General features: G+C 49.0%; 1 protein-coding gene across 1 annotated transcript; it reads left to right on the top strand.

Annotated features, from left to right (window-relative positions):
* Window positions 1-936: 936 nt before the first annotated feature.
* On the top strand, window positions 937-27,999 carry LOC126542985 (uncharacterized). Its single transcript, XM_050190123.3, has 3 exons — window positions 937-3,185; window positions 22,200-22,532; window positions 24,662-27,999. The coding sequence occupies exons 1-3, from the start codon at window positions 2,746-2,748 to the stop codon at window positions 24,915-24,917; spliced, it is 1,029 nt and encodes a 342-aa protein (XP_050046080.1). The 5' UTR covers window positions 937-2,745; the 3' UTR covers window positions 24,918-27,999.

Here is a 27,999-nt window from a genome sequence, read left to right as displayed (position 1 = left end):
TGGAGACAAAGAATATCCTTGCTTTATTAGTCCTTGGTGAATATTCACAACTTCATTACATTTTCGGCCTTGCCATACAATTTGTACTTGGTTGTCTCTCTCTGTACAAGGTATCCCAGCTATCACGCACCAACATTTAAAAATATACAGATGCGACGTAACTGGATAGAACCAAGATAATGTTGTTTGCTGTCACTTGGAGATACTCAGATTATTTTTAGCATTCCGCCTAATTATATAGTTAGTCTTCATTAAGTAATCAACTTTTCAAATATCATAGTTAGATGAAAAGTGTCAATGAGAAAATTGTAGAGCAAGATGAAAAACTCCCCATATTTATGTTGCTCAATACGTGCCACATGAAAGTGTTTTTCCGAGCGTGAAAGAAGTGCGCGAATGCACGCAATATCGGAGCGCGACTGGCCGCTCGAGGCACTCCGCCTATAGCTGACGACAAGTGCACGGTTGACCCGAAGCAAAGAAGACCGGACGAGAACAAAAGGAAAGCGTTGCTGCAACTGCACTGATATCAGCATGACAATAATATGGTAACAGATGTAAGAGCATTCAAACCATCGTGTACTAGTCCTTACATTGCAGTGTTTTTATTTAGGAGTTTGATCGGATCAAGGTCAGGCTCTTTAGTCTTGCTCTAGAAACGTGGCTACGTGACTTTCGAGGTGTCGTGAGACTATTAGATGCAAATGGCGTGTCATTTCGTTCAATGTCGCAATAAGCCAAGTGCTCTTCCTGCAGGACAGACGTGCTGCCCCCCCTGAATGACAGTAGCAACAACACAATCTCCTTTATAGACCCGGCAAAGGTACGTGCCCGCAATAAAACAAGATTGTTGTTAACGGTGACGCGTCCTTTTAGAAGGCGTCATAAATACACTTGCTGCAGAAAAGTGCGACACCCGCGGCGCGCGAATCGCATCACCAAGTGTGATGCAGGCGCAGAAACGCCGACGCGACCAGCAAGCGCGCAAGCAGAGTAGCGGCTCTACTCGCAGATAAAGTACACAGGCAGCAAACGGTCCGCCTCCAGTCTGGCGACTCGATCGTCCGGCTGGGCCCAAGTCGAGGTCACACGCTGCGATGGACAAGCGAGAGGGGCGGCCGCTGCCAAGAAGAGGCCCCCGCCCCGCTCGCCACGAGGGGTGCAAGACGGACGGGGATATCAGCTCGTTCAGGCCGCTATCGGCGGACACGGCTCGAGCGCTAAGTGAAGAAATCGCCGAGCGGCGGTGCCAAAATGAAAACACGAGCGCAGAAGTCGCTAGGCCAGCTCCGCTGACAGATAACAATGAGGGCTTGCGCAAGAACGGGGGTTGCGCCGAGAGACGAGGAAGCGGGCAGCGCGCGCGCAGCGCCTCGAGCGAGGATTGCGGACCGCGTGAGAAGCAGCTGTCGGCGGGCGGTGCTCCTTTCCCTACTCCGAGAGTGGGTGAACACGACATTCACGCTGTATGTGCTACACATCGCGGACGTCGTGAGAAGGAGGCAACGTAGCCGACAGTTGCACGATTGGCTGGAATCGCTGGCTCGCCGAGGAAGGGCCAGGGAAAGCGAGTCGTACTCGTGGAAACCCGTGTGGATCCGCTGCCGTCGTCTCGTTGATGCGCGGCGCGGCATCGTCGGCGCGCAGATTTCGCAACAACGCGACCACGTGCTCCCAGGAAACAAGCGCGCTCCGAACAGCTGAGCGCCGCGCGCCGGGGAGTGTCGACGTCGAACAAAGACGGCAGGGCGCTACAACGATCAGAAGGCGGCGTCTGTGCAGAAGACGAAAGTGAGCGCCTCTGCTGCCGATTTCGCGAGCTGGCGTCCGTGCCTCTGCAAAAGGGTCTGCGAAACACCGTCGCCCGGCCACAGGAAGGGGTTCGTCCACTCTCGTCGCTGGCCCTTCCGCACAGCGAGCAGCACGCGGCTCTGTTTCTCCGCCGCGCGCGAGCTATTTGTGGCCCACGAAGGTTGCTCTCTCTCCTCCCCGAGTTCCGCTGAAACACTGCCTTGACGAAGCACAACTCGGAAACGTGGACGGGCCGTGGCTCTAGCTCGACGCGGCCGGGAGTGTCTGCAATTTCGCTTTTCGTAAGGACGAGCAAAAACTGCACGGGGGGAGAAAGGGGTCTCGCAGTTAACTCGCAGTTGCAACACTCGAGCATGTGACGACGAACCTCGGCAGCACGGCCCAAGTCTTTCACTCGTCGCGCTGGGAGGCAGCACGCTTGGCAACCAAGCTCCCCCTGCAGTGCCGCAAGCAAGGCCATCGGCCCGAAGAAGCCGTGCAACGAGCGGAACATTGCTGCAACAAAGAGAAACCCGAATCGTTCGTTAACCCAACCTGGGCTTCTCCTAGATCGAAGCTGGCAGTGCCTCAGAATCCGCCCCCGATGGTCACGTCGCTCGGAAACAACGCCTGCCATACGTAAAGCACGGCACATCTGGTGGCCTCTGGATCCTCGGCAGTCTATACTTGTACCGAAGCCACTGCAGAAAGAGGTAGTGGGACACCTTCACGATACGTTTCAAAATGACAGACGGAAAGTAGTGTGCAACGGTTTCTACAAGTGCGCCGAGATAAAGCTAGGTGAGCGCACCTGTAGACAAAAAAGCGCCCAGAAGGCGGCGAAAGGCAGGCGCCGTCTCCTCGGGCTTCTCCCACAGCTCGGGGTGGGCCCGGTGTCCGCGCTGCGAACGAGGCGACCACCTGAGCGGCCGATGTGTGCTCTCCTGCGGCGGCATGCACGTGTACTCGCACCACCCGTTTCTGGCGCTGGCCTTCGTGGCGGCGGCAGCCGTGCTGTTCATCTACCCGTTCGTGCTGCGATTCAACGTCTACAAGGAGACGCTAGTGGCGATGGCCGTGTCTGACGTCATCCCGGTGCGCGAACGCATCTCCACCGTCTGGTGCTCGGCCCAGGAGCTGGTGATGAACCACAGCTTCGACGCGCACGTATTCCGCGACTCGGACGGCACGGTGACGGCGCCGGCGGGCAGGACGCTGGAGCTTTCGCTCACCATGACGGTGCCGAAGCAGACGTACGAGTACTGGGGCTTCTACTTCGTGGCCGGCTCCAACTTCACGGTGTCCGTGTGCTCGCGCCTCTCCGGCGCCGCGTTCTCCCTCATCCGGGGCGCCGCAGCGCTGGGAAAGTGCCTCACGGCCCTCGAGACTAAGCGGTGAGTCTGCTGCGGAAGCGCGTCTCGCTTCCACCACCGTGCGACGCGCCATCATTTACACAACGTAAAACGCTTCGAGACTCGCGCGGCGGTGTCCCAAGCAAGAACTCCCAGACCGCGCGGACGCGACGAGGGAGGCTGGAACACGCGCACCGGCAGTCGTCTCGCTTAAGCTCGCCGCCTCGATTCGGCGCCCATCGGCGTTCTTCTCCCCGTACCTCTCTTGGCGTGTTCACGCCAATGCTATTAATGAGACGCGATCGGTTTGTGATTGCCTACGTTTACGTGAATCTGATGCGATATAGATCGATGCGCAAATGTTGTGTTCATCTACAGGGTGTTTCAGCGAACACTTTGATATTTTTTTAATGGTTGCCTGTTGCAGATAGCACAAGTCTAGTTCATGAGCTGGCGTACTCGTAGAGGCGGACATTCAATTCAATTTCAATTCAATTTTATTGATAAGTAAATTAATACGGAAACGGCTGTATACAGGAAGGGGTCCCAAAGTAACGATGAATTGTAAATCGTGAAATAAATCGAAACTAACAATGCATAGGTGAAAAATTAATAAGCAAATGAAAGACGAAATAAGTACATGATTTCATGCACAATCATATAATAAAGACAAGTTGCAAAAATAAAAGGAGTACGAAAAGTACACAGAAAACCAACACAAGATAAAAAAGTAATACCTCGGTATAACATGTATTCAGGATAAATTTAGTAAGTAGGCGCAGAACAATCAAACACTATGCCAACTTAATTAGTACAGTCATTTTTTTTATTCAGATAGGTAGTCCTATAATTGAGATTTAAAGATGGAAAGGGAGTTACATTGCTTTAAGTCGGTAGGCAGGGAGTTCCATAGTGATATAGCAGAAAAAAGAATATTTTGTTTCCCACAGTTAGTGTGTACCTTGGGCAAAAGAAGATTGCCCTTAGAGGAAAACGGGTGCAGTTAGCGTTAACCAATACGTATGATGGAGTTATATCGAGGTAGAGATAGTGATGAAACATCTTTAAAAATAATAGACCAAGATTATAGTAATAAGATAGGGATAAAGGTAGTACGCCATTGTTAAGAAAGGGAGTGAGTGTGATTGTCAGAGGGCTAAAGTAATAATGCGAATAACCTGTTTTTTGAAGGGTTAGGAAATGTAGATGGATATTATAGGTGCGGCCCCAGGATCCAATCAATAATTGAGATGACTGTGAATAAATGCACGACATAAAGTGACAAGTGTTGTGATATAAAAAGAAATATCGAACGCGAATGTGTGCCCGAAGGTGCGATTTTCCTAATAACCGAGAAAATATGGTCGCGGAATTTCAGCTTGAAGTCAATAACAACACCTAAAAAGTTAGTGCTGCTGTTAGTTTAGATTTCTTGAGCTTGAGTATATAGAGAACGAGGAGTTTTTTTTTTTTTTTTTTCTGAGGAGGCGTAGAAAGCATAAAGCACGTTTTCTTTACGTTAAAATTTTTAGCTTATCTATAGTGGACCAATTCTGAAGAGCGTTTAAATATGTTTGAAGGTTGAACATTAGATGGTCCAGGTTGGTATGGAGCGGAAGAATTGTGGTATCACCAGCATATAATATGCACTGCGAAGAAGCTAAACACTGGGGGAGGTCATTAATGAAGGTTAAGAAGAGAATAGGGCCCAAAATAGAGCCTTGAGGAACGCCATATTTTATGGTAATTGGATCCAATTTGGAGTTGTGCCATAACGCTCCAGTTTTATAAGAAGTACGTTATAGTATGTTATGGTGAATCCAGTCAAAAGGCTCTTGCAAAGTCAACGAAAATAGTTCCAGTACAAGTTCCATTATCAATATATCTTTTAATTATGTCAGCGAAGTTTGCAATAGCTATATTCGTAGAAAGCCTCTCACGAAAACCAAACTGACAATTTGAGAGAATATGAAACTCTGTGAGATTCATGATTTATTGCGCTTAGTGCTACACCGACGATATTAAGTGAAGGACAGGACGTGGACGTACGTTGCGCTACGTCCACGTCCACGGCCTGTCCTTCACTCAATATCGTCAGTGTAACACGAAGCGCTATATACTCATGAACGTCCACCAACTAGCCTCCTCCATTGCTTTACTCTGTGATTTATATGCCAAGGTGGATTTCAGTTAGTTTTTCTAAAACTTTGTATAAGAAAGGAAGCACGGAAATTGGCCTGTAATTTTGACAGTCACCTTTTTCTAAAGACAGGCAATACCTTTGCCTCCTTGAACTGTTGCGGAAACACCCCAGTCTTGGATACCAAGTTAAAGTTGTGTGAGAGCACAGGACCGATTAACGTACTGATTAATTTTATGACAGCACCATTAACGTTATCTAAACCCGGGCCTGTGGCGCGCAAACTGGTAGTAAGCGATTGCACTTCTTCAGGGAGAGTAGGATATAAAACAAAGAATGAGAATAACGGGGAATAGTACGAGAGCAAGGAGAGGTATACAGGTATCGAAGCAAGCAGACGAGAAGTGTTCAGAAAAAGCGTTTGCAATACCTGAAGCATCATTAATTCATAAGCCATCCTGAAGTCACTTGCTTATGTGGTTTTACTTTGTTAAAAAACTGATTAAGCAGTTTCCATTTTGTTTTGAGGTCATTTACACAATACTGAAGCTGCTGACTGTAATAGTGCCGCTTGGTTGCTTTGAGAAGGGAGGCTAATACAGCCGAATACTTTTCATAGCGTGATTTCAGTTTGCAGTTGAATGGCTGTATTTTTTTTTATAAGTTAGCCTTCTTCCGTAAATAAGAAAGAAGAGATTTAGTAATCCAAGGAACGCGTGGAGACCGATATCGCCTATTGTAAGATGTAGTTCTTGCACAGCTCTGTATCGCATCAGTAATGACGGAATAAAATTCAGACAGAGCAGCCTCAGGATCTGTCAAGTCAAGGAAATGTGACCAGTCAGTGTCCGAAATAATACGGACAAATTCATTGCTATCAAAGTATGCACGAAAGTGAGGCAAATGGACGGGAGCTACAGATGTAGTGAGGTAAAAAAATACACTGCTAGGTGATCACTGATATCGGAGTCGAGTGCACCAGAATAGACATATTAATCGAAATTTGAGAGTGAGTGATCTAGTATCGAAATCGAATCGTTAATGCAACTAGTAGGCAGATTTATCAGACTGCAGAACTAGAGAAACAGCTGATATAATCAATACAGACGTGGTTTAAGTGTCAAGTAGGTTAATATTAATATCACCCATTATAAATATGTTCTTGTTTTCGAAGGTTAATTTGTGAAGTGCCTCAGCAAAAGTGTTACAAAAATCAGCCACGTCAGAATACGGGGAACGGTAAACGGAGGCAAATACAGATTTCTCGTTATTTATACTGCTCAACGGCTCAAGTTGAATCCAAACGGATTCGCATTTTGCAACATTAATTTCAATGTCTGTGCGCTAATTAATTCAGTTTTGAGCAAATTATTTTCTGTCCCATATTGCAATTTGCAAATTCCAGCCATGGAATTCGCAAGGCGAATTACTTCCTTAACGAAACGTCCTTTTATGCATTCAAGCAGAAAAGTAACTGGAATGCCAATGCATTTCTCCGCAAAGTTCGGGAATCAATATCTCGAAACTCGTGTCATCCTCAGAATTCGTTCGAAGTGGATCCGCCTTGCGATCTCCACGGCTAGAACTTGTTCATTGCAATATGGGCCATAAGTTAATTAGTTGAAAACTTAATTCGTGCATTTTTCTTAATTATTTGATTACGCATATCAATTTTTTGTGCAAGTAGTGTGCAACGCTTGGAGCAGACCAGCTCGTGAACAAGAATTGTGCTGTCTGCCACAGACAACCTATAAGAATTTTTGAAAGCGCTCGCTGAAACGCCCTATATATAAACGTGGCTCTTTAGTAAACGCTGCATGGTATATTTAAGCATGTCAAACAAGTATGTGGCAAAGAAAGGTCAGGGAGAGATAAAGATTAATTTTATGTCTGCAGCGGTTACCCTATATAGCGACGGGCTTGGCATGGTGTACTCTACAGGCGTACTTGGTGACAGGGATGAACGAGAGAGAGACATGCGCAAGCTGACGAGCGAAACGCACCAGCCGACCTGCACAGCCTCACAGTGAGGCCTACCTCCCGCAGCAATGCTAGGAGGGCCTCGTGGTAGCGCACAAAGCAGCTATAGGATACCTCCACGGTCAAAGGTCGCGAAACGAGCGTCAGACTACTTCGTGGAAATAATTATTTACACTGCTCGAGCTCATCCATCACGGCGGAAAAGAGCACGAAAAAGAAATATAGCAACAATAAACGACCTTTCGAATACCGTGTTCTTTAGGTACGCATATGTTTACCGTGCATTCAACCATTGTGCTGATGACGTTGAGGCTCCAGAATGAACTTAAACAGGGTGTCAATCGGATGTTATACACGGTGCCCTTTCTTTAGACTATAAATGTTTTCCATAAAAATGCCAGGTGCACATCGAGCGTGGCGTTTTTGCAGAGGAGCTCCTAGGCTAGGCGGACATGCACTGCCGCGAATAGCGTATGTGTCAGAAGAATACAGTTAACGAATATTCTTAAATTAATTTTTTTATTGGAGCCTTTTGGGTGTTGTTTATATGTCATATATGGAGACAGCACATTTTAATGCTCCCAATTTCTTTTAAATTTTGAAAATCGCACCTAGTTCGATATACTCATCATCGAATTTCAACGCTCATTGCCGCCAACAAGATAAGACAGCCCCGCTATCATGTCAGACAGAAACGCGGCCGTGAGGAAAAACGCGACTGAGTTCGAACATCGCGGCACATACTGATACGCAATACCTGCCAACTCCTGAACGTGTCGTAAAGTTGACGAATTGGTGAGAATTGATGTACGATTTTCCGAATGTTGCCTCAAGATTGACGAAAAATAGATTTTGTTCGCGAGAATGCTTTAAAGGTGCTGAAGGATGGGACGAACAAGATAGAATTTAAATAAATTGCGATGGTAGGTGCGCCTCCCTGATTCAAGGAGCTAACCAGAGAGAGAGAGAGAGAAGAAACTTTATTATAAGGTGAAAGGATTTATGTGGTTGGGGCCCTCAGTCCAGGGCCCCAATGGCTGTCGCTACCGCTCGTGCTCGTCGTATCAGGGCCAGCCAGACCTGAGGCTCGGAGCGACGGAGGATCGCCTCCCACTGCGCATATGTTGGTTGGGGGGATTGTAGAAGAGGGATATCCTTAGGTGGTTTTTGGCAATCAATCGTGACGTGGAACGTCGTCGGTGGTGCACCGCACCCTGGGCAGGTGGTGGGATATAAAGTTGGGGAGAGCTTATTGAGAAGGAGGAGGTTCGGATATGAGTTGGTTTGAAGCCGTCTCAGGGATACGGCTTCATTCCGGGAGAAGGATTTGGGAGGAGGGTGATATTGCAAGCGCCCTAGTCTGTAAAAGTCTAGAGTGTCCCGGTATGTGTTGGGCAAATTCTGGGAGGCTTGATATGGGTTGCTCGCCTCACTGCCAGGTGCCCGGCAGGTTAGCTCTCGGGCAGCCGCATGAGCGCGGTCATTGCCCGACAGTGAGGCATGAGCAGGTGTCCAAATCAGCCTGATGCGTGGTAGTGAGGGATCTTGAATGGCGTGGAGCTTACGTGTGCTGGTGAGAGCGCGATTGGCTTCCTGAGGTATATGACCCCTGAGGTAGGCTCGACATGCGTCTTGTGAGTCTGTAATGATGATGTGGTCGTGTTTTGTTGATCTTTTCATGTGACCGACGATGTGGTTGAAGGCGAGTGCTATGGCCAACGTCTCCCCTGTGAGCGTAGCCTCGGTTTGGACGCTACACGAGGTGACGATATTACCCTGATCGTCCGCCACCACCGACACTTGCCTTTCTTTGTTTCTGGTCGCAAGAGCATAGTGGGCAGCGTCGGTATAATAGACGGTGCCCTCCGGCTGGGCGTTGAGCAGTTTCCGAAGGTATCTAACACGTGCATCCCGGCGACCATTATGATGCTCTGGATGCATATTGCGCAGTATGGGCGCTATGGTGAGTAAGGTTCGGATGTTTGATGGGACTGGGACATGCTCTCGCGTAGAGGGTGAATGCTGTGGGTAGCCCAGCCGTGAGAGCAAATGCCTGCCTGTAGGGGTCAGTCTCAATCGCTCGAGTTGTGCCATTCTGTGTGCTTCGATGTGTTACTCGATGGTATTGTGTACCCCGAGAGCAAGTAGTCGTTCCGTGGAAGCATATACAGGAATTCCGAGTGCTTGTTTAACGGCTCTTCTAATAATTGTGTTTGTGTTTATACGGTTGGTCTGAGAGAGCGTCAGGTTGTGGTATGGGAGGTGATAGGTTAGCCGGCTGATAATGCATGTCTTGACCAACCGCAGCATATCGGCTTCCTTGAGTCCTGAGCGGCGGTTACTAACACGTCTCATCATACCGATGATTTGCTCGCACTGTCGACCAAGGAGATCTACCGTGAAGTGAGCTTTGGCATTGGATTGTAGGTGATAACCAAGGATTCGGACCCTTTGTGCAGTGGGAATTGGTATGCCTTGTATTTTCACTTCAATCACTGGAATTGGCGTTTCATAGCTGCTTCGGGGTCGGATTAGTAATAGTTCTGATTTATTTGGCACGCATTCTAGGTCTCCAGTCGCGAGGTACGCCTGCACTATATCCACCGCCGTCTGTAGGCGGTCCTGAATGTCTCCATCCGAGCCGGTGCACGTCCAGAGAGTCAAATCGTCAGCATATATCGCGTGGTATAGCCCCTCAACCTTCTCCAGTAACTGGGGTAGTCTCGCCATAGCTATGTTGAATAGCGTCGGCGAGAGCACCGACCCCTGAGGTGTCCCCGCTCCGGTAACTTTAATGTCTGTTGACCGATATGGGCCCATTCAAACTGTGGCTACACGGTCCTTGAGAAAGGCTAGCACGTAATTGTACATACGGGAGCCACAGTGGGAGTGGGCCAGGTTCTCAAGGATGAGACCATGGGAAACGTTATCGAAAGCTCCTTTGACATCAAGCGCCAAAAGAGCTCTCGTCTGAGCCCTGATTGGGGGTCAACGAGATCCTCTTTTATCTGAAGAACATCGTGAACGGACAAATGGGGGCGAAATCCAAACTGTGTGTGGGAGAAGAAATTTTGCATCTCCAAGAAAGGTTGAAGCCGTTTTAGGATTACATACTCAAACAGCTTTCCGATGCACGATGTGAGGGAAATCGGCCGTAAATTTTGGATCGACAGGGGTTTTCCGGGCTTGAGCATGAAAGTGATCTCGGCACGTCGCCATTCTAGAGGAAGAGTGCCGGCGTGCCAGTGCTGATTGTACATAGCACAGAGCGTTTCCAGGTCCTCATCCGGGAGCTTTCGCAGTAGAGTATAACGTATCCCGTCCTCTCCGGGTGCGGTGTTCCTATGAATGTCTGCGAGGGCGGCTTTGATTTCTTGAACAGTTATGTCAGTGCCTAGCGGGTCACTTTCTTCTCTATATGGATAGTCCGGATAGCTTGGCTTAGAGCCACGGGAGAGATACCTTTGTTCAAGGTCCTTCAGGAGCTGGTCTCCGTCTCCTCCGTACTGGTGGAGGAAAATTTGAAGCTGCCGGTTTTTATGGGATTTCGTGTTTCTCGGATTTATTAGCGACCGAAGGGTTGCCCATGTTCTCGCGGTGCATGCCCAGCGTACCACTTAGCTTATCACAAAACGTTTGCCAGTTAGCACTGGTTAGCTGGTCTGCGTATTCCTGGGCTGCTCTCGTAATTTGGGATATTCTGTAGCGCAATTTTCGATTGAACTTTTGCCGCTTCCATCGCTTCGTGAGACCTCGGCGCGCGTCCCACAAATGTAGGAGATGCGGGTCAACCTCAGGGGTCTCTGTCGTCGTGGTTATGCGGCTAGTCGTTTTGTTTAGATCATTGCGTAAATCACTGAGCCAACTGGCATAATTTTTGGGGCTTTCATCTCCTGTGGCTCGATCCTTACGGATTTCGCGAAGTTTGGTCCAATTTGTAATGCAAATTTTCTTTTCAGGGCGTTTGTAACTTGTGTGATTGATGCGGATGATGAGAATGTGGTGATCGCTACCCAGCGTCTCGCCAGTGTTCAGCCACTCGCCCTGGACCCCCCTCGTGAAAGTGAGATCCGGGCAAGTGTCTCTCTCGACGCTATTTCCCTGGCGACTAGGCTGGGTATGATCTGTTATGAAGGAGAATCGGTGATTATGTGTGAGGTCCCAAAGCCGGGTGCCCTTTGGTGTGTTACTGCGATAGCCCCACGCCACGTGTGCAGCATTGAAGTCACCGCACACTACGGACACCGAGCCCAACTTGATAAGTTCCAAGAGTAGATACTGAAAATTGTCCCACCGAGCCCGAGGTGCACTGTATACATTTAAGATGTACAGGCTATTTTGTCTCGTGTCCGCGGGGACAGCCTCAATGATTTGATGAGGGATATCTGACGTGAGAGTAGTATGGGTATATGTGAGTTTCTTGGACACAAGCGCGCACACTTTCGCCTCGTCCGAGCCCCTAACGGCCTCGTAGCCACTGATAGTTACAAGGGTGGCGCCCGGCTCTTGGAGAAGTATGATGTCCGGCGGTTCTGACGATGCGGCAATGTACTGTTGCAGCGAGCCCCGTTTAGATCGGTACCCCCTGCAATTCCACTGCCACATCGTCAGTCCCGCCGTTCTATTTTGCATTTGCATTGCAGGAGCCATCATTCTGTAGCTGGGCTGGGCGAACGTACGGGTGAGCGCGCTCGCAGTGACGGCGCTGAGGTTGGTGTAGCGCGTGCGACTAGTGAGGATGAGGAGGATGATGATTTAGGGGGAAGGGGTTGTGCCGTGAGCTCTCTCACGCTCTGCTTGAGTTCGTTAGTAATTTCATGTAGCATTGGTTTCAGCACGGTGGTTCGGAAGTCTACAAAGGCGGCTCGGATCATTTCCTTAACCTCCGTGAGAATGCTTTCTCGCATCTCCTGTATAGCTCGGTGCAATTCTCGTCGAAGCTCCTGCTGGAGGTCGCGGCACAATGCAGTTGTGGACTGGGGAGGGATCTTCGCGTGAGGCGCCTGGGATTGGGATTGGGTTTGTGGTAGGGACTGAGGTTCGGATGAGTGTGAGGGAGATTTGCGCAGTGAAGGTGGCGGGCCCTCCGCCCAACTTACCCCTTTAGGTCCGGCTGGCCCTTCGGGCGCTGCTAATGGTAGCTCTTGCGGTAGTGGTGGCGGCTTCTTCTTGGCCGCTGGTGGTGCCATTAGTGGTGGTGACGACGGTGGTGGTGACGACGGTGGTGATGAAGATGATGGCGGTACCCGCTCGCGGTTCTTAGAACACTCGCAGGGGCCTCGGCTCCGAGATCGTGACCGGGTTTGGTACGGAGATCGGGAACGGGACCGCGATCGGCTTCGTCGCTCTCTAGATTGGGCCAGAGGACGATGCTGTTGCCGTTTTTGTTTCTCGAGTTCCTGGCGCACTCGTTGCTTGTTGGGTGGCTTTCGTGCCCGGCCCGGACAGCTGGGATCGGTTGTCGGATGATCCCCTTTGCACGTCATACACCGGGGCTGGCACTGGTGAGGTTCGGTGGTGGATGGGGTTTTCAGTCCCACATGTGGTGCAGCGCTTGATGCTTTGCGTGGGGTAGACGTCCGCACGGTGGCCCACTGTGAGGCATATGCTGCACACTTGGGCCCTCGGGGTGTGTATGTAGCATCGGTACTCGGCCCCATAATACCTAACGTAGCGCGGTACCTTGAGGCCAGCAAATGTTATGATGGCCGTGGTTGTTCTCCCCATCATGCGAGCATGGAGGATTTCCACCCAAGGTACCAACAGGTGGTCTAAAAGTTCGGTTGATGTAGTCCCTGTGTCGGGACCCGTGATGACTCCTTTGCAGGAATTATCGGGGGAGGCGATGTATGTTGAGATGGGATAGCGATGCGGGCCAAGTGCAAGCGATGTCATCTTGTTAAGGCTGGTCGCTATTCTTTCACTAGGCGTGCTGATGAGGGCGATGTTTTGGGCACGTTGAACACGTGGGTGAAGTTCGTCGACATCTTGTTCCTTGAGGCGCGCCTCGATGCCGACGGCGCGAGTCAGAGTGTGGCGAGGCCACTCACCGAATGTGAGACCGTTTCTCGGGCGCAGGATGACTTTAAAATCGTCAATGGGCAGAGGTGGGGGCCTCTGGGGTCGTCGTGGTACAGTTTGGTTCGAATGCTGCGTCTCTTGGCGGCGGGCTGCTGGGTCAGACTTAGCGTCGGCGCGGCGTCTCCGCCGGCCGCGAGCAGTGAGCCATGATCCATCCGCCGGGTCTTCTGGATATCCTTCTGTTGCTGGATCGTCGCCGTTGGTAGCTTCCACATCCATAATTGTGGTCAACGGGTTTTCGCGGTGTTGGACAAGGTCGGTTACCCCTGGACGCCGATCCTCGCGCTAACCAGAGATCTACTTGCTCCGAACAAGCCTATCCAGGCAACTTCCTGGCTAAATCGACAAAACCAATGCCACCGACAGAGTCACTGTGATCTAAAAACACTGGTGCTTCTAAGTTTCTACTGTGTCTAGCTTGTTGCTCCTTATACGTGCTGCGTCTAAACGTAAATAATCGTAAACAAAGTTCGCAGGTACCCCGAAAAGGTCGAGGCAAATATAAAGAAAAATGCGCGCTACTCCCTTCCGCCCCTCCCCTTTGTCCTGTACGCATCAGTGTATTTATGGATTGTAATGTTCCCAGTTTAGCAGTTATGGATACGGGACACGTCTTGCCTGGCAAGCATCTGCCGCATCGCGGAATGTCACTATTTGTCGCGGCAAGCCATCATTCAAACTTCGGCACGCAATGCGTCGCGGGCGGGGGGTCGTATTTTTGTTAATTAGACTTCTGTAACTCACGTAATTAGCGCCAAAATATGACCGCCTCGCCTTAAAACCCTTCCGCAAAAGCGCCACCATTCGCTTTGCTCATAGCTGTCGACACTCTATAACCAAAATAACTTTTTATACGATGCCGAACGTGTACAACAATCTAAAAGTGCACCGCCGACTTAGACGGCAAATAATTGCACGTACGACGCATTTTGGGTGTGATTGTAGATACAAATAAATTACGTGCACTCTTGAAACTAAATTTTGTTCTGTGACGACTATTGTGTCACGTAGTCGTGAGACGCGCCATGAGACGCTCGCCTCGCAATTGTTGGTACTTTACGAAAGAAGTTTTTTCTCCTTTTATTCCCTTTACCCAACACAGGGTAGCCAGCCGGTACTTACACTGGCTAACCTCCTTGTCTTTCCTCCATTTCTTTCTTTCTTTCTCTCTCTCTCTCTCTCTCTCTCGCGATAGTTCTAGGGGAAGCTCTTCGTTTTCCAGGACGGGAGTTATGCGGACTAAGACGTACCCAGTCAAGCACCAAGAGATAAACACGTTATGCGGGGCGCTTGGAGATGAGGAGGAATGGCTGAACGCTTGATACTTTTCTGTGAATGGCTTCGCCCTACATTTCGAAGCAACGGTGCTGTCTTTTTTCAAAGCGTATGGGTTTAGGGACAGTGGAGGCAAAATAGACCTTAAGCGGGCAAAAATAATCATACGAAGGTTATATCCCACTGGTGGCTAAGACCAGGGCAACACAGAAATTTCATCCTCCGCTAAGTACAAGATATATCGCTACTCACGGCTAGGTGGCGTGAGCTGTCGCCCGATTTAATGAAGGCCTTATCCATCCATCAGTGGCAGCGGCCGTGCGGGGGAAAGAAGCAAAGGAAAGCTCGCAATGAGCAAGTAAACGCTTCTTGCGAATAGGATCGGTTCGACTTGCGCTACGCACGTGGCGCACGCTGCCTCTGAAAGCACACGGTGCGTTCAAGGCGTCCGTCGTGCAGCCGGCAACCGAAGGCTCGGCACAATTCGTGTGCGCTTGTGCGTGCGTGAACTCACGTTTCGACTCTTTATGCACTCGCACAAAGCTTTGCTGTACATAAATCCCAGCTCGTTGGATCTGCTGCATTTTTTTATACAATATTTATTAACCTTGTTGTCATTAACGCGCAAATATTTTTCGTTATGTAGAATGTTTGTACATAGCAGTGTTAAACTATTAATTAAGTTCTTCGCTTACTTCTTGCATTACGATGCCTTATTACGAAAATGAATAGTTCGGACTGTAAGCGAGTTTGCAAAGAGAACTGCAAAGGCTGCTTGAAGGAAAATGAAGCCAGCTGTTGCTTTCTGAATTTCAATGTGAGCTAAAATGACGTTGAGTTTACTCGCGTCTATGGTGCACCGAATAAAGTTGTTTCACTCGCTCACTCAAGTCGCTCGATATAACGATTTCAGATGACTCATCAATTTAAATACGGTGAAGTTATATTGAAGCGTTCGCAAGTGATATGCGAAGTGAGGCCTATAATTGCCGCATGCTGTGGGACGAAGGTGCTCGGATCACCTCACTCATCATCACCGCATGCGTGTAGTGAACTACGTGGCCTAATCATCGTCGGCTCGAAACAACAGCGGCTGTACGACTTCAGAGCGCGCAATGCATCATGTAGCAAGCGGCCTGGAAAAACGGCGGGAGAGGAGTGACATCGAAGCAGCTTCTCTCACTCTCTGCACCAACGTCTCCTGCGCCGTTAAATCAGTTTCGAGGAGAAGTCGGTATATTGCTAATGTTCTGCAAAGGCGGAACATTAGCATTAATTCAGCCAACTGACGCCACCACAGTAGAAAGCTATACTTGTTTCAAATCGCTTGTGACGGAAATGTAGCGGAGCCGTTGACAGGGGTTGCGACTGCACGGAAAGAAAGCGGGACAGAGAAGTAAAACGCAAGCACGTGTGGGAACGAGTTGTTGACGTTAAGCCTGGAGCAGCGTATACGCTTTCCGCGGGGCGCTCGTGAACAAACAAACGCGAGCGAGCGAGCGCGTGGCTGGGGCTCGCGCGCGAATGCGCCGCCCGGACGTGTCCTGCAGCTGAGCAGCACGAGGCTCCGCGGTGAGCCCGTCCGCGGCTTCGGGTGGGGCTCAAATTGTGCGGAACCGATCGTCGACCACGACTGAGTGCAGATGAGAGAACGAGCGAACGAACGAACGGTTTCCTTGCCGACCACCGACCAGCCACTACGACAGGCGAAAGCGGCAAAGAAAGCTATTCGTTTTAGCTAAGAAAGAAGAAAAGACCATGCACTGACATATCGATACATATAAAGGAAACTCAGACTGGAAAAATTAATACGAAGCTATCCAATACGCCGCACTACACTGACCACGTGTTGCTCCCGGATGCATGCAAAAATAAACGAATACGTGTTTTTCCACGACAACCGGCCATTTATGCCATCGTTCCTAGTTTCCATTCAGGTGCGCCTTTACAGTGTGCCACTGCACGATTGCATGCTCGCAAGACGTATTCAAAGTGCTCCATTGGAAGTGATTAGGGTTAAGAACTAACGAGGAATATTTGAGAAACTTAAAGCTTGCAGACAACATTTTCTCGTTCAGCGACGCTCGAAATGACTTAAATGATCAAGTAGCTGAACCGGCTAGGTCAAATGGCAGATTTGAAGATTAGAATAAAAAAGACTAAAACAATTTTAACAGCATGGCAAGCACACAAAAGATTATAATGTTCACATTGTGGTGGAGTACGTTGATCCACAGGCCGCCCGAATGATAAAACGTCCGAACGAACAAAAAGAGCTCGGAGGGAGATGGCAGACACTCTCAAGCATACCCGCGAAAACTTGCTAATTTTTCGTAAAGTTTACGAATTTGCGCTTTTTTTACGAGTTTACGCAAGTTGCTTAAGCTCTGCGAATGCACAGGGTGTCCCAGCTAACTTTAGCCGGAGTTTAACAATGTGCGAATGCCACGTAGCTGGACATAACCAAGCTAATGTCTTTTGCCGTCACTTGGAGATATTGACGCTATGTTTTTCATTCTGCCTAATTAGATAATTAGTCTTAATTAATTCATTAGCTTTTCACATATTATAATTAGATTAAAAGTGTCAATGAGGAAATTGTAGAGCGACATGAAAAGCTCCCGATGCAGCTTTCCGTTCCTCAATGCGTGCCACATAAGAACGATTTTTCCGAGCGTCAAAGAATAAGCCCGCGAATACACCCAAAGTGCCTCGAGCGGCTAATCGCGCGGCAATTTTGCATGTTTTCGCGGGCTACTTTCACGCCCGGAAAAACACTTTTATGTAGGACGTATTGAGTAACAGAAAGCTGTATCGGGAGTTTTTCATGTTGCTCTACAATTTTGTCATTGACACTTTTCATCGAATAATAATATTTGAGAAGTTAATTAATTAAGATTATCGAATTAGGTGAAGGGAAAAAAATAATTTGAGTATCTCCAAGCGACGGCAAACAACATCACCTTGGTTCTGCCCAGCTACGCGGCATTCGCATACTTTTAAACTCTGACTAAAGTTAGTTGGGACACCCTGAATAAGTTCTGGCTGCGAAGGAGCTTCATCGTCTCCGAACTTTCCCTTCGAATTCTTCTGATGGCGAGAGGACGTAGGCCAGGGGCTATTTGCTTCCGGCAAGCTTGTACAGACGAGTTGCTGAAGCAAGCGAAATCGGCGGCAGCACATTCTTTCACCCTTATCTAAAAGCCAAGGTGTCGCTTGTCAGTCTCTACAAGTTTCATGCTGCTGGTGCGCTGCGCTTAAATGCAAATAATCGGTATTGAAGTGCATATGTGTCTCTCAAAATGCGTGTGTTCGTAGAAAGCTTTATCAGATAAAACCAAGAACTTTGCACTCCTCCTCTAGGTGTGTTGATCTGCGAGATTCAGCAAATCTTGAAATTCATAGGGTGGCAGGTCAACCTCAAGTCATGTACGGCAGCCTTTACGGGCATCCTCAACAATGAAGATGTTCAGCACAATCTGGCGTCTAAACTTCTTTGGTAGTAAAGAAACTTGAGTCGGAGGACCACATGCAGAAGGGAAAATGATAAGCGCGTCGTTGAAGGACATTTCCCGTTCTGTCGCTCTTTCTGTGGCCCTTCCTGTCAGGTTTACTGGCACATTTTCAAATGTGCAGAAAGTGAAACGCACGCTTCTCGTACGTAAAGGGATGCCACTTAGAAAGTATGTACGTTGAGAGACAGTAATAAGATACGTTAATGTGACGCTAAAGTAGATCTCAAAAGCCAGACCTATATTGGCATCGACATTATGGCGACGCTATGACACAACACATTTTGCTGACGTTATGCAACAATAAGGCTAGGTACGACATCGTCGCTCATAAAAGACAAATGTACACAAAAGTGTTTCGCGCGTACTCTTCTTCTTCTAAAATTAAGAAATGTAGACAGTCATTTAACGCAAGAAAATGACAAGTTCAAATTGTCATGTCAGTGCCTTTTAAGGGGTAGCAGCATAGGCTGGAGCTGAAAAGAACTCTCGAATATTTTGTTTGTTTATTTGTGCGCCCAAAGTGAAGTTAACAATAAGGTATACATGGCCTTCTCTCGCAGGCTTGAGTACTGCGTAGCCGAGATTCTTGTATATGAGCAACTTTCCGCTCCGCCGAACACGATGCGCACTGCCAGCGAGCTAGGCCTCGGACAAGCGTCACTTTGTGGGTGAATACAACAGGAGTGACTGACTGGGAGAGTATGCGATATCAACCTGGGCGATCAGCAGGGAGCGCTGAAAAAACCGCTAGAAGTGACTCTGCTACAAGACACTGAGTGCCGCGGCAGTCTCACAGATTGATGGATAAAGGAATAAAGAGCATTATCTATCCCCTGAGAGAAAAACGGAACAAGGTTGATGGGAAGAACCCTTGACGCACGGAATCAGCCTGAATTTTCAGAACACGTAAGCCGACGCCGCGGCGGACAGGTGAGGTGACGGCTTCCAATAATATGGCATAATGCGAGAGCGATTTGCATAATTTGCATAATGCGAGAGCGATTCGAGCGCTCGCCCGGGAATCCAAGTAGCTGCTCCATAGCGAACAGCACAATTCGCCAATAGTTGCAGCGACCTGTCAGAGGCTACGCTTACACGAACCCGATGCGAGCGGGTCGGGTTGTAAATTGGGCGGACCGAGCTCGGCGCGTGACCGCGTTTACGTGAACTCGCCCTCTGACGATTGTGGACAACGACGGCACCGTCGAGCCGAGAGACCAGTGCGTTCGAACTGTGCTTCCGGTCCCCGCTGCCGTATGCTCTGTTTCGTGGGTCTTATCGCTACGACGAGGATGCGCTGCACTGTGCTTATTCCGATGTTATTCCCGCTGGATACGCTGTGACGTCGCAATATAAATCGAGGGCGTCACAGCGGTGCCGCGCAAGTCTCGGCGCTGGCGGTCCCGACCCGTCCGCGTTCACAAGCACCCTGCAAGCGGATCGGGCTGGGTCAACCAACCCGATGCAGTCGGGCTGGGTGAGCCGCACTCGACGCTCATTGAGCCCGACTGGCTAGCGTTTACGCGAACTCGACAGGCTTATTCCAGCTCGACAAGCTGACTGGACCCGTTTCTGTCGGGTTCGTGTAAACGCCCCGAGAGAAGTTCTACAGCGAGGGCAGACTCGTGACTTGCGAACAGCCGCTCACCGCTTCGTACGCTACAGACTTCCCGGCAGCTTAGGTGCGACCACCGTCATATATATACTGGGAAATGCGTGCAGCGAACCCTATGCGCGAAGGCGAGCTTTCTGGTTCCTTTCTTTTTGCGCTTAGTTCTTGTATTAGTGGTGTTACCATTTGTTTGTTAGTAAAGTTACTGTTACGTATTATGGTAGCATTGTGCTTTGTTAGTTTCTTGAATTTATGTTTGTTTTCCATTGCAACACAAATGGCATTGTTTCTCTTTTTCGGTTCTACAAGTAAGAGTGCACGTTCTTAATTAATTTATCATGATATTCTACTATCTCTGTAAATAACATTCGTGTATGATGCTCTCAAACATCTGTTATCAGTTTACCTGTCAGATATCTCGCCATGTATGTATGGTCTCCTGTGCCCCATCAAGCTGTTTTCTTGCAGCTTTTAGCCCAGGAGTCCAGCCAGCATATTTCCTGGTAAACAAAGAGAATTCAATTGAATTAGAGAATATACAGCTTCGCTGTAATATAAGGATTGGCCAACCTTCCAAAACAAAAAAGAATACATTTAGATCTTTAATAGCATATGTTTCTGGGATAGTTGGCTCATTTTTGTGTGGAATAATAAGCGCAAATTTTAGACGAGACAGTGGGACAGACGCCTGCCCTTTGTCTGTCTCACTGTGCCGTCTAAAGTTTGCGCTTATTATTTCGCACAACATTTAGTTCTGTCGACGAAGCAAACCGTACATTTGGGGTAAAATAAAAAGAAAAGTAAAATAACGTAATGTATCCAAGAATTTTGCAAGAAGTCACCTTGACACAAATAGAGATACCTCGACGGCTGAGGAAACATCCCTGTGACATTGTCCAGGAGGGGAAGCTCCTACAAAAACAATGTCGGCAATGAAAGGATTCAGCCCATGTACAACCAAACGGTGCCGGTAAAAGTGTGATGGGGAACATTTCGCGTTGATGCCATTTGCCGCGGTGTACAGCGTTCTTCCTGTCCGAACCTTCTTCGGCTCGAGGGAGAGCAGACCAGCAGGAGGGGGAAAATATCGCGTTATTTTCCATCTAGCGGAGCCTTCTAAGAAAGCAGGACGAAGTAGAAGAGCGCTTAATTATACGCTTTCTCGTTCGAGTTGGCATCGTTCGCGCTGCTCGATTGTCGTTTTGTCTGCGCTTCGCGCACGCTGCTGAAATTGCACTCGAGTATCTCGTACGTGTTGGGCAAACCTTCGGACTTTCAAGTGACTTAGACTGGACGCCATGTGATCGAATCTTTAAACGCATTCGATAGCGGTGACCGCTACAAAACGATTGTATACAAGCAATAGCGGCAGGAAAAAAAAAACGAGAGAAATATGGAAAGAGGCGTCCTTGATTAATGGCATATTGTCCTAAATCAACGCTGGGTTTATCAGAGACGCCGTAGTGGAGGTCTCCTAAATAATTCTGACCACCTGGGATTCCTTACCGTGCGCCTATGGGCAAACAAAAGGGTGCTCGAGTCTACGGTACCGACGTGTCGCAAAAGTGATTTGTGAAAGCGATACTATGACGGGGATTTCCTCCTCACTCGTACGGAAACGTAGGCCCGTTGTCGACCACAGTGGCGAATGATGATGCGCGCTATGTAGGGTTTTCCGATCTGGCAACGACACGATTTTAAAGAGACAATATTTAGATACGGGAGCCTCATACATGATCATGCATGGAGGCCCTTGTATATTTGACATTGCGTAACTCACATAATGTATAGGAGGCGACAGTGCATACACACGGTCTCTACGCGCAAGCGAGGATATCAACTGTACAGATTGAACGATTAAAGTGAAATTGCGCAAGGTGTCTCTTTGCTAACTTGACACCGGCATGTGGGCAAGTTATATGCCTGTGTAAGCGATACGGCGCAAAGGGCGGCAGTGCATTAATCGGTGTATCTGCTGGAAATCCTATATCAGTCAAGCTTACTTCTGGGAGAAGAAAAAAGCCTATGCCATTCTCTCGACCACGAAAAAAACCATTGCAGCAGGGAAAATAATAATAATAATAATAATAATAATAATAATAATAATAATAATAATGACGCATCGCCAAACATGAGAGAGAGTAAAAGTGAATAATTGGGCACGCTTGAGTGCTGTAACACGAAGAGCGTGCCGCGGTGCCAAATGCGGCGCCATTTTTCACGCCCAGACCACAAGCGCCGCTAATTTAGCGCGACGTCGCCTTTGTTGAGAAAAAGATATCTAAAATTCCCTAGGGGTTTGAGCCTTTGGTTCCTTTGGAAATAGATGTTTATCGATGAACTATTAGCCGAGCAGGCGCTCTTTAATTGTCACGACGTCTCATGACGTCATGAGAAACTGTCGCGGCAGCTTGACGACTCCTTCCTTGCTCGGCCGCACGGCGGCGCTGCAGGCGCGGCCTGGACGAGTCGGACGAGAAGACGGACTCGGACGAGCCTGGCGAGGACGAGTCGTCGCCGGAGTCGGACGACCAGTCGTCCACCATCTCAAGCAGCGAGGGCCTGATGCTCAACGAGACGCTGGGCATCAGCGTCTGCAACAACGCGCTGTTCCACGTGCCCCTGCGCTGGACGTACAGCTGCGGCACAGCCAACGACCGCCGCGACCACCGGCACAACATCAGCTATGCCGTGCCGGCGTCCGACTTCTACTACGTGTTCTTCGCCAGCAACCCGCCGCTGTACGTCGCGTCCAACACGATCGTCGCCGACTTCTACCTCGACAGGTGGGCACCGACTCGTCCCGACCTTCGTGCACAGTGTCGGCCCCGCGGCCTCGTGCAGCACACTGACACCGCAGCTGCGAGGCAGACTGCGAAAGCGTTGTTGGGCTTCCACGGCGCTGGACGAGCGGCTTGAGCATATGGCGCGCGCTGTGTAATGTACGTGCGTACATATACGCATCTCCTTCCTTCCTTGTTTACCCCCCCCCCCCTTCTCTCTGCCACAGTACAGAGTAGCAGCCGCACCAGCTCAAGCCTACGTCTTTCCCTTTCCTTAAATAATATTTTTTTCTCCCTCTCATGTCGCTTGGAAGTGCAGCATCCTGTCAGCCTCGATCGACGAGGTGGCATAGTCATACGGTTTAGCGCGAAAGTAGACCCGCACAGAGCACCGATGACACCGTCTACTTCCCTCGGCCAACAGAAGAAAGACAGAGAAAAAAAAGGTACAATAATATGAAGAAAGACATGTACACGCGAAAACAGCACGATAATATCCGTTTCGAGGAAATTGTCTCAGCGAACAAGGAGCATATAATGCCATTAATGCGTTGGTTTTCTGACATGATCGAACACTGCGCTGCGAAGCAATGCTTTCGACACGGACGTAGAGAACTAAGACATTACATAGACAGACAGGAAGCGACGTTGTGGACGTTCTGCGCTTCATGTGCGTCTGTACAATGTCTTAGTTCTTTACGTCCGTGTCGAAAGTATTGCGTCGCAGCTCAGTGTTTGATTGTGTCAAAGCACATAATGATGCGAAGAAGATAGCTTGGCAACGGCCTATTTTCTGCCACAACGCCATCCGTCAATGGGAATTGGCATCGCACTAGCAATTTCCCTTTATCGCGGCGCCACTTGTCGCACAGGCAGGAGAACGGCCTGGAGAACGATCCTGCCGGTGCACACACTGGTTCTCATAGTCATGCGGCCTGTGAGAAATCGCCATATGACACGCCGAAGTGAAAATCCCCTCGCAAAAAGAAATGTTTAACATTCTATAGAAAGTCTACAGATGTTTTTCTGTGCAGTCAACTCATTGTCTGTACAGGAAGGCTGTGTGCTCCAGACATTACACATTTTGTTGGCTAATGTCTGTTATAGATCATGGTAGACCAGCAAAAATAGTCAGACATTTTTTTGACATAAACACATTTATAACAAGATATACAACTTTGTAAAAAGGCAAGGTTGTCTGCGAGAAGACTTTAGAAGTGATTCCTGTTTGGCTAGTTGATGTTCTTGATTGACGTTCATGCTTTTAGTGGCGCAGAAAAACTGACAGAAAGGAGATAGGACGAGCGTCTGTCTTGTGTTCTCTCTCTTTTGTGGCTCTAAAAACACAAACGTTCGAAGACAATGAATAGACCCTCTAAATTTATCTTTATGAGGGGTACGCACCTTCTGCGCCCTGGCTTGTGATGAATCTTAACTTAGGGTGAAGCTGGAGCCAGCGACTTTCGTGTAGCAAAAATTGCAGCGCAGAGAAGCAGGCTTCCGAGTTCTCAAATATAGGTACGTGCCGATTGTTTAAGCGTGCGCGCACGCACGCACGCACGCACGCACGCACGCACGCACGCACGCACACGCACACACACACACACACACACGCGCGCGCGCGCGCGCACGCGTCAGTGACGGACATCAAAAACCTTGCAGCAATAGTCAGCCCAAATCAATACGCATATGTGATAGAGTTGACAAAGCACTTCTTTAACTAAAGTCCGCTTATAAACATTTTGAATAGGTAATGACTTCAGGGCTCATATCGCAACAGCGGAAATTCAAGCTGGTCAGCGTTGAATGCGTATATATTTACGATAGGAATCCCAAGACGCGTATTAGTTCTAAGACATCGGCCTTGAGATTTTAGACGACATGACTTGGCGTTCCACGTAAAGCACTATTTATTTAGTCGATGACCATCTTCAGTTCCGCAAATGTTATAATAAAAAGCCAGTTGGTGAATTTTAGTCAATTACAGAGCTTGTTGGCGATTATCATGCAATCTTGACCAACAGAAATTATCGTTCTCTCCCGAGCCCCGTATTTCTTGACATTTGTTGATAGTGCACGAAACGCCTCGCGCATTGCGCGTACAAATGTGCATGCGTGCATGTCTCTTGCAGGATGGCGTACGACGTGTCCAGGAGCTACAGTCCGGATACGCACTCGTGCGTGAACACGACCAACTGCTCGGTGCCTCTGGACTTTCTCTCCGGCGAGTACGTGGTGGTGGACATGCAAGGCGAGCCCAGGGGATCCACGCACCTCAACTGGACCTCTGACGTGCTCACGTCGCGCTGCCTGCCGCGCAAGGGCGTCTACTTTGTCTTCTACTTCGTCTTCGGACTCCTCGTCATGATGGCCGCCTTTCAGGGCTGATGGCGGTCGGCAACGGATTGTGAGCGTGTGCATTCGTGACGAAGCACGCCAGCTGCCGCGTGTTACGGTGACTCGCGACATTTGCGCTCTTGCAGCTATGCGAGGTTAAACGGCCTTGTCACACAGTAGCGGCCTTGCCTCGCAGTAGCAAATAAAGCTAGCCCGTATGACGCGATATAATGATCCGCACAATTGTAGAAAATTGCTGCAGTACAGAGCGTAGCTCCTTTTAATCAGAGAGCTGTCGTGATTGCACCTCCACCTCACGGACGCCCTGAAAAAAGAAATGGTCGCTTTACTTCACCTTTGTCCCACGGTGCTGCCTGCGCGATGTTTTTATGATCATGTGGGCTGTCTCTCTCGGTCTCCTTCATTTTTTTTTTTTTTTTAAGCACGATGTCTCAGGCACGTCAGCCAAACTTAGGCGTTTGCCAGCGGAGACTTCGCAAAAGGGCGGAGCTTTGCCTGAAGCGACTTCGCTCGTGACGTGGCATGCATGAGCTCAGCGCTGTAATGACCAACATTCAATGCTGAATGAATCGGGCGCTTAGTGAACCGACCACGTGTCGTCGCACACGAGACAATACGAAAGAATCTCGCAAGGTGCACTTTCAGAGAGCATGCGCAAGATGCTGGCAAACACTGATAAAAGCCTTCGCTTCGAGACACCGTGGTTCGAAGATAGTGGATCCCTATCGCAAGGACGTCAGTCGCCAGGCATGTCCTGCATGCAACTGATGGGTCCTTCCATCATCCGTGCCAGCGGACACTTCTGTGCAATACCAATTCTGTGCAGTGCCGATTGAAATCTCATGCGCACTGCTGGCCAATGGTCTCCCTGTGTCAACTGCCCTCAGCTTCGTCATATGGGCGGTCGCGGGCAGTGAAGCACGTGCCACCAAGACTTGACTGCGCAAGTCGTTTGAGAGCCATCTCTGCGTTTCGCCAACTTTCATGCCAAAGCAGCCAGCACAAATCGCATGCTGCAGGCCAAGTGTGGTGTGTGCACTATATCGGGCATGAACGTGCGCTGTGCATGCACGCACGCAGTCCGCGTGAATGCGGGTGACCTTTGCAAAGCGACTGCACTGATGACGTAGCCCTGCCACTTTAGATGCAGAATTACAGGCACGTGCACATATCTCCAGCACTTCAAGGTACAAAACCTGAACGCCCTCTTTCTCCGACGCCGTCCCTCTGCATGTGTTCGATGCCTCCGTCGGAAGAAAGCACGTATGCCGAAATGTTATTTTTTTCTTCCTTTCTTTTTTTTTCACACTGCGGCATTACGCTTACTCGTGAGTGCGATATAAGACATACTTTCGATAAGATAATGTCAGTTGCGCACACATTCACAAGGGCTGCACAGGTCTGCGACTGAGTTGCGCAACTATTTTCAGATCGGAAGGAAAAATTCGTTACGTAATGTGCGTCAAATCAAAGACTCTCCACGTAGTTTGCGCAGTGAGTCGTGGCAACGTGAAAGGAGCAACAGGAGAATGCACCAACGGTGTTTAACTGCAAGGGCAATTTGGTATCGTGGAACTGTCGCGCGTCGGCGAAGCCCATATAGATAAAAATAAATAACAGTTGGCGTTTACGGCTGAGGAGTCCCGTAGCCCGTTTAAATAAAAGCGTCGGGATCTCACTTGCAATTCCCGCCTTGATATTTACCAAGGCTGAATTGAAGCTGTGCCCTTATTATACCCATACCGCTGTCAAGAAAAGATGCAGCCACAAGTCTTCGCTCCCACGCACGCGAGCTTACGCTAACTCTGTGGAACACCAGTGAATTCACAAACACACGTCTTCACAGATTGGATCCAAGTTTGCAACTCCGTCTTCCAACAGGGTTGCCACGAGCGGAAGCAACACTTCTGTGCCGCCTATGGCTCGGCGTGGTATTCACGAACTCTTATTCCTTCCGCATTGGAATGGCCAACAGCCCTGCTTGCGACACCTGCGGCTGCGAAGAGACGTTCGCGCACCTCCTCTGTGACTGTCCACGTTACAATGGGCCAAGAAAAGTGCTCGTGACCGCGCTCGAAAAACTGGACAATCGCCCCTTCACAGAAGAGAAAGTTCTAGGACACTGATCCAGACGGGTTTCGGCACTCAAGGCCTTAAGGGCTTTGCTCAAGTTCTTGAGGACATGTGAATTGTGCGACCGCCTTTGACTATTGTTGCGCGTGACATCGCGTTACTGTGTGCATCTTTCTGGTTTTTTTCTCGCTCTCTTCCTTCTCCTTTTGTTCCCTTTCCCCAGCACAGGGTAGCCAGCCGGTATTTACACTGGCTAACCTCCCTGTCTTTCCTTCCCTTTTGTCTCTCTGAATTGAAGTTGTCGATGAAGCTCAAGGAATATGTCACTCAACATCTCGACCAGCAATGACATCTGCGTATGCCTATATCGTAAATCTAAGTAAGCGGGTGTTTTCGCATCTCGCCCACCATCGAAATGCGGCTGCCGTGGCAGGGATTCGATGCCGCGACCTCGTTCTTAGCAGCCCAACGCCACTGCCACTAAGCAACCACGGCGCGGGTCATCTAAGGCTGGTGTATATAGAATAAAAGTCATCGCTTGCTAAAACAATGAGGGGGTAATGTCTGGGATGCGAGGGCAGTCGAGAGTTCTTTTGCCGACCATGTCGACTTTCACACTAAAGATTAAATTCCGCGGTTAAGAAACGCCTTAGAAATGCCCACATGCTACAGATTAGTGTAGGCGAATATTAGTCACCGCGATGGGTGTCGTTATGGCGTCTTAAAATGTCTAGATGGCGCTGCATACATAGCCCGCGTTCTGCAGTGCCGCATCTACTGCTCGAAAACATTACGCCTGCGACCTTCGCTCATTTTGTTTGACCAGACAACTGGCTGCGCCAGGTGACTGATTAAAGTGGGACCAAGCGGCATTCATCAAGAATACATTTCATGAAGAAAAGCGGTACACCTCGTTGGTAGTCCCTCGCACAGCACATTGATTCTGGTGTAATGTTTTCTCACGGCGTCTATGTAAAAAAAAATGTTTATAATGTACAGTGTACATGGCTATGAAAGAATAAAAAGATACTTAGGAGTA

Source organism: Dermacentor andersoni, chromosome 2 (assembly GCF_023375885.2).
Source record: "Dermacentor andersoni chromosome 2, qqDerAnde1_hic_scaffold, whole genome shotgun sequence".
Classification (NCBI taxonomy): Eukaryota; Metazoa; Arthropoda; class Arachnida; order Ixodida; family Ixodidae; genus Dermacentor; species Dermacentor andersoni.
This window is presented reverse-complemented; position numbering and strand designations above follow the sequence as displayed.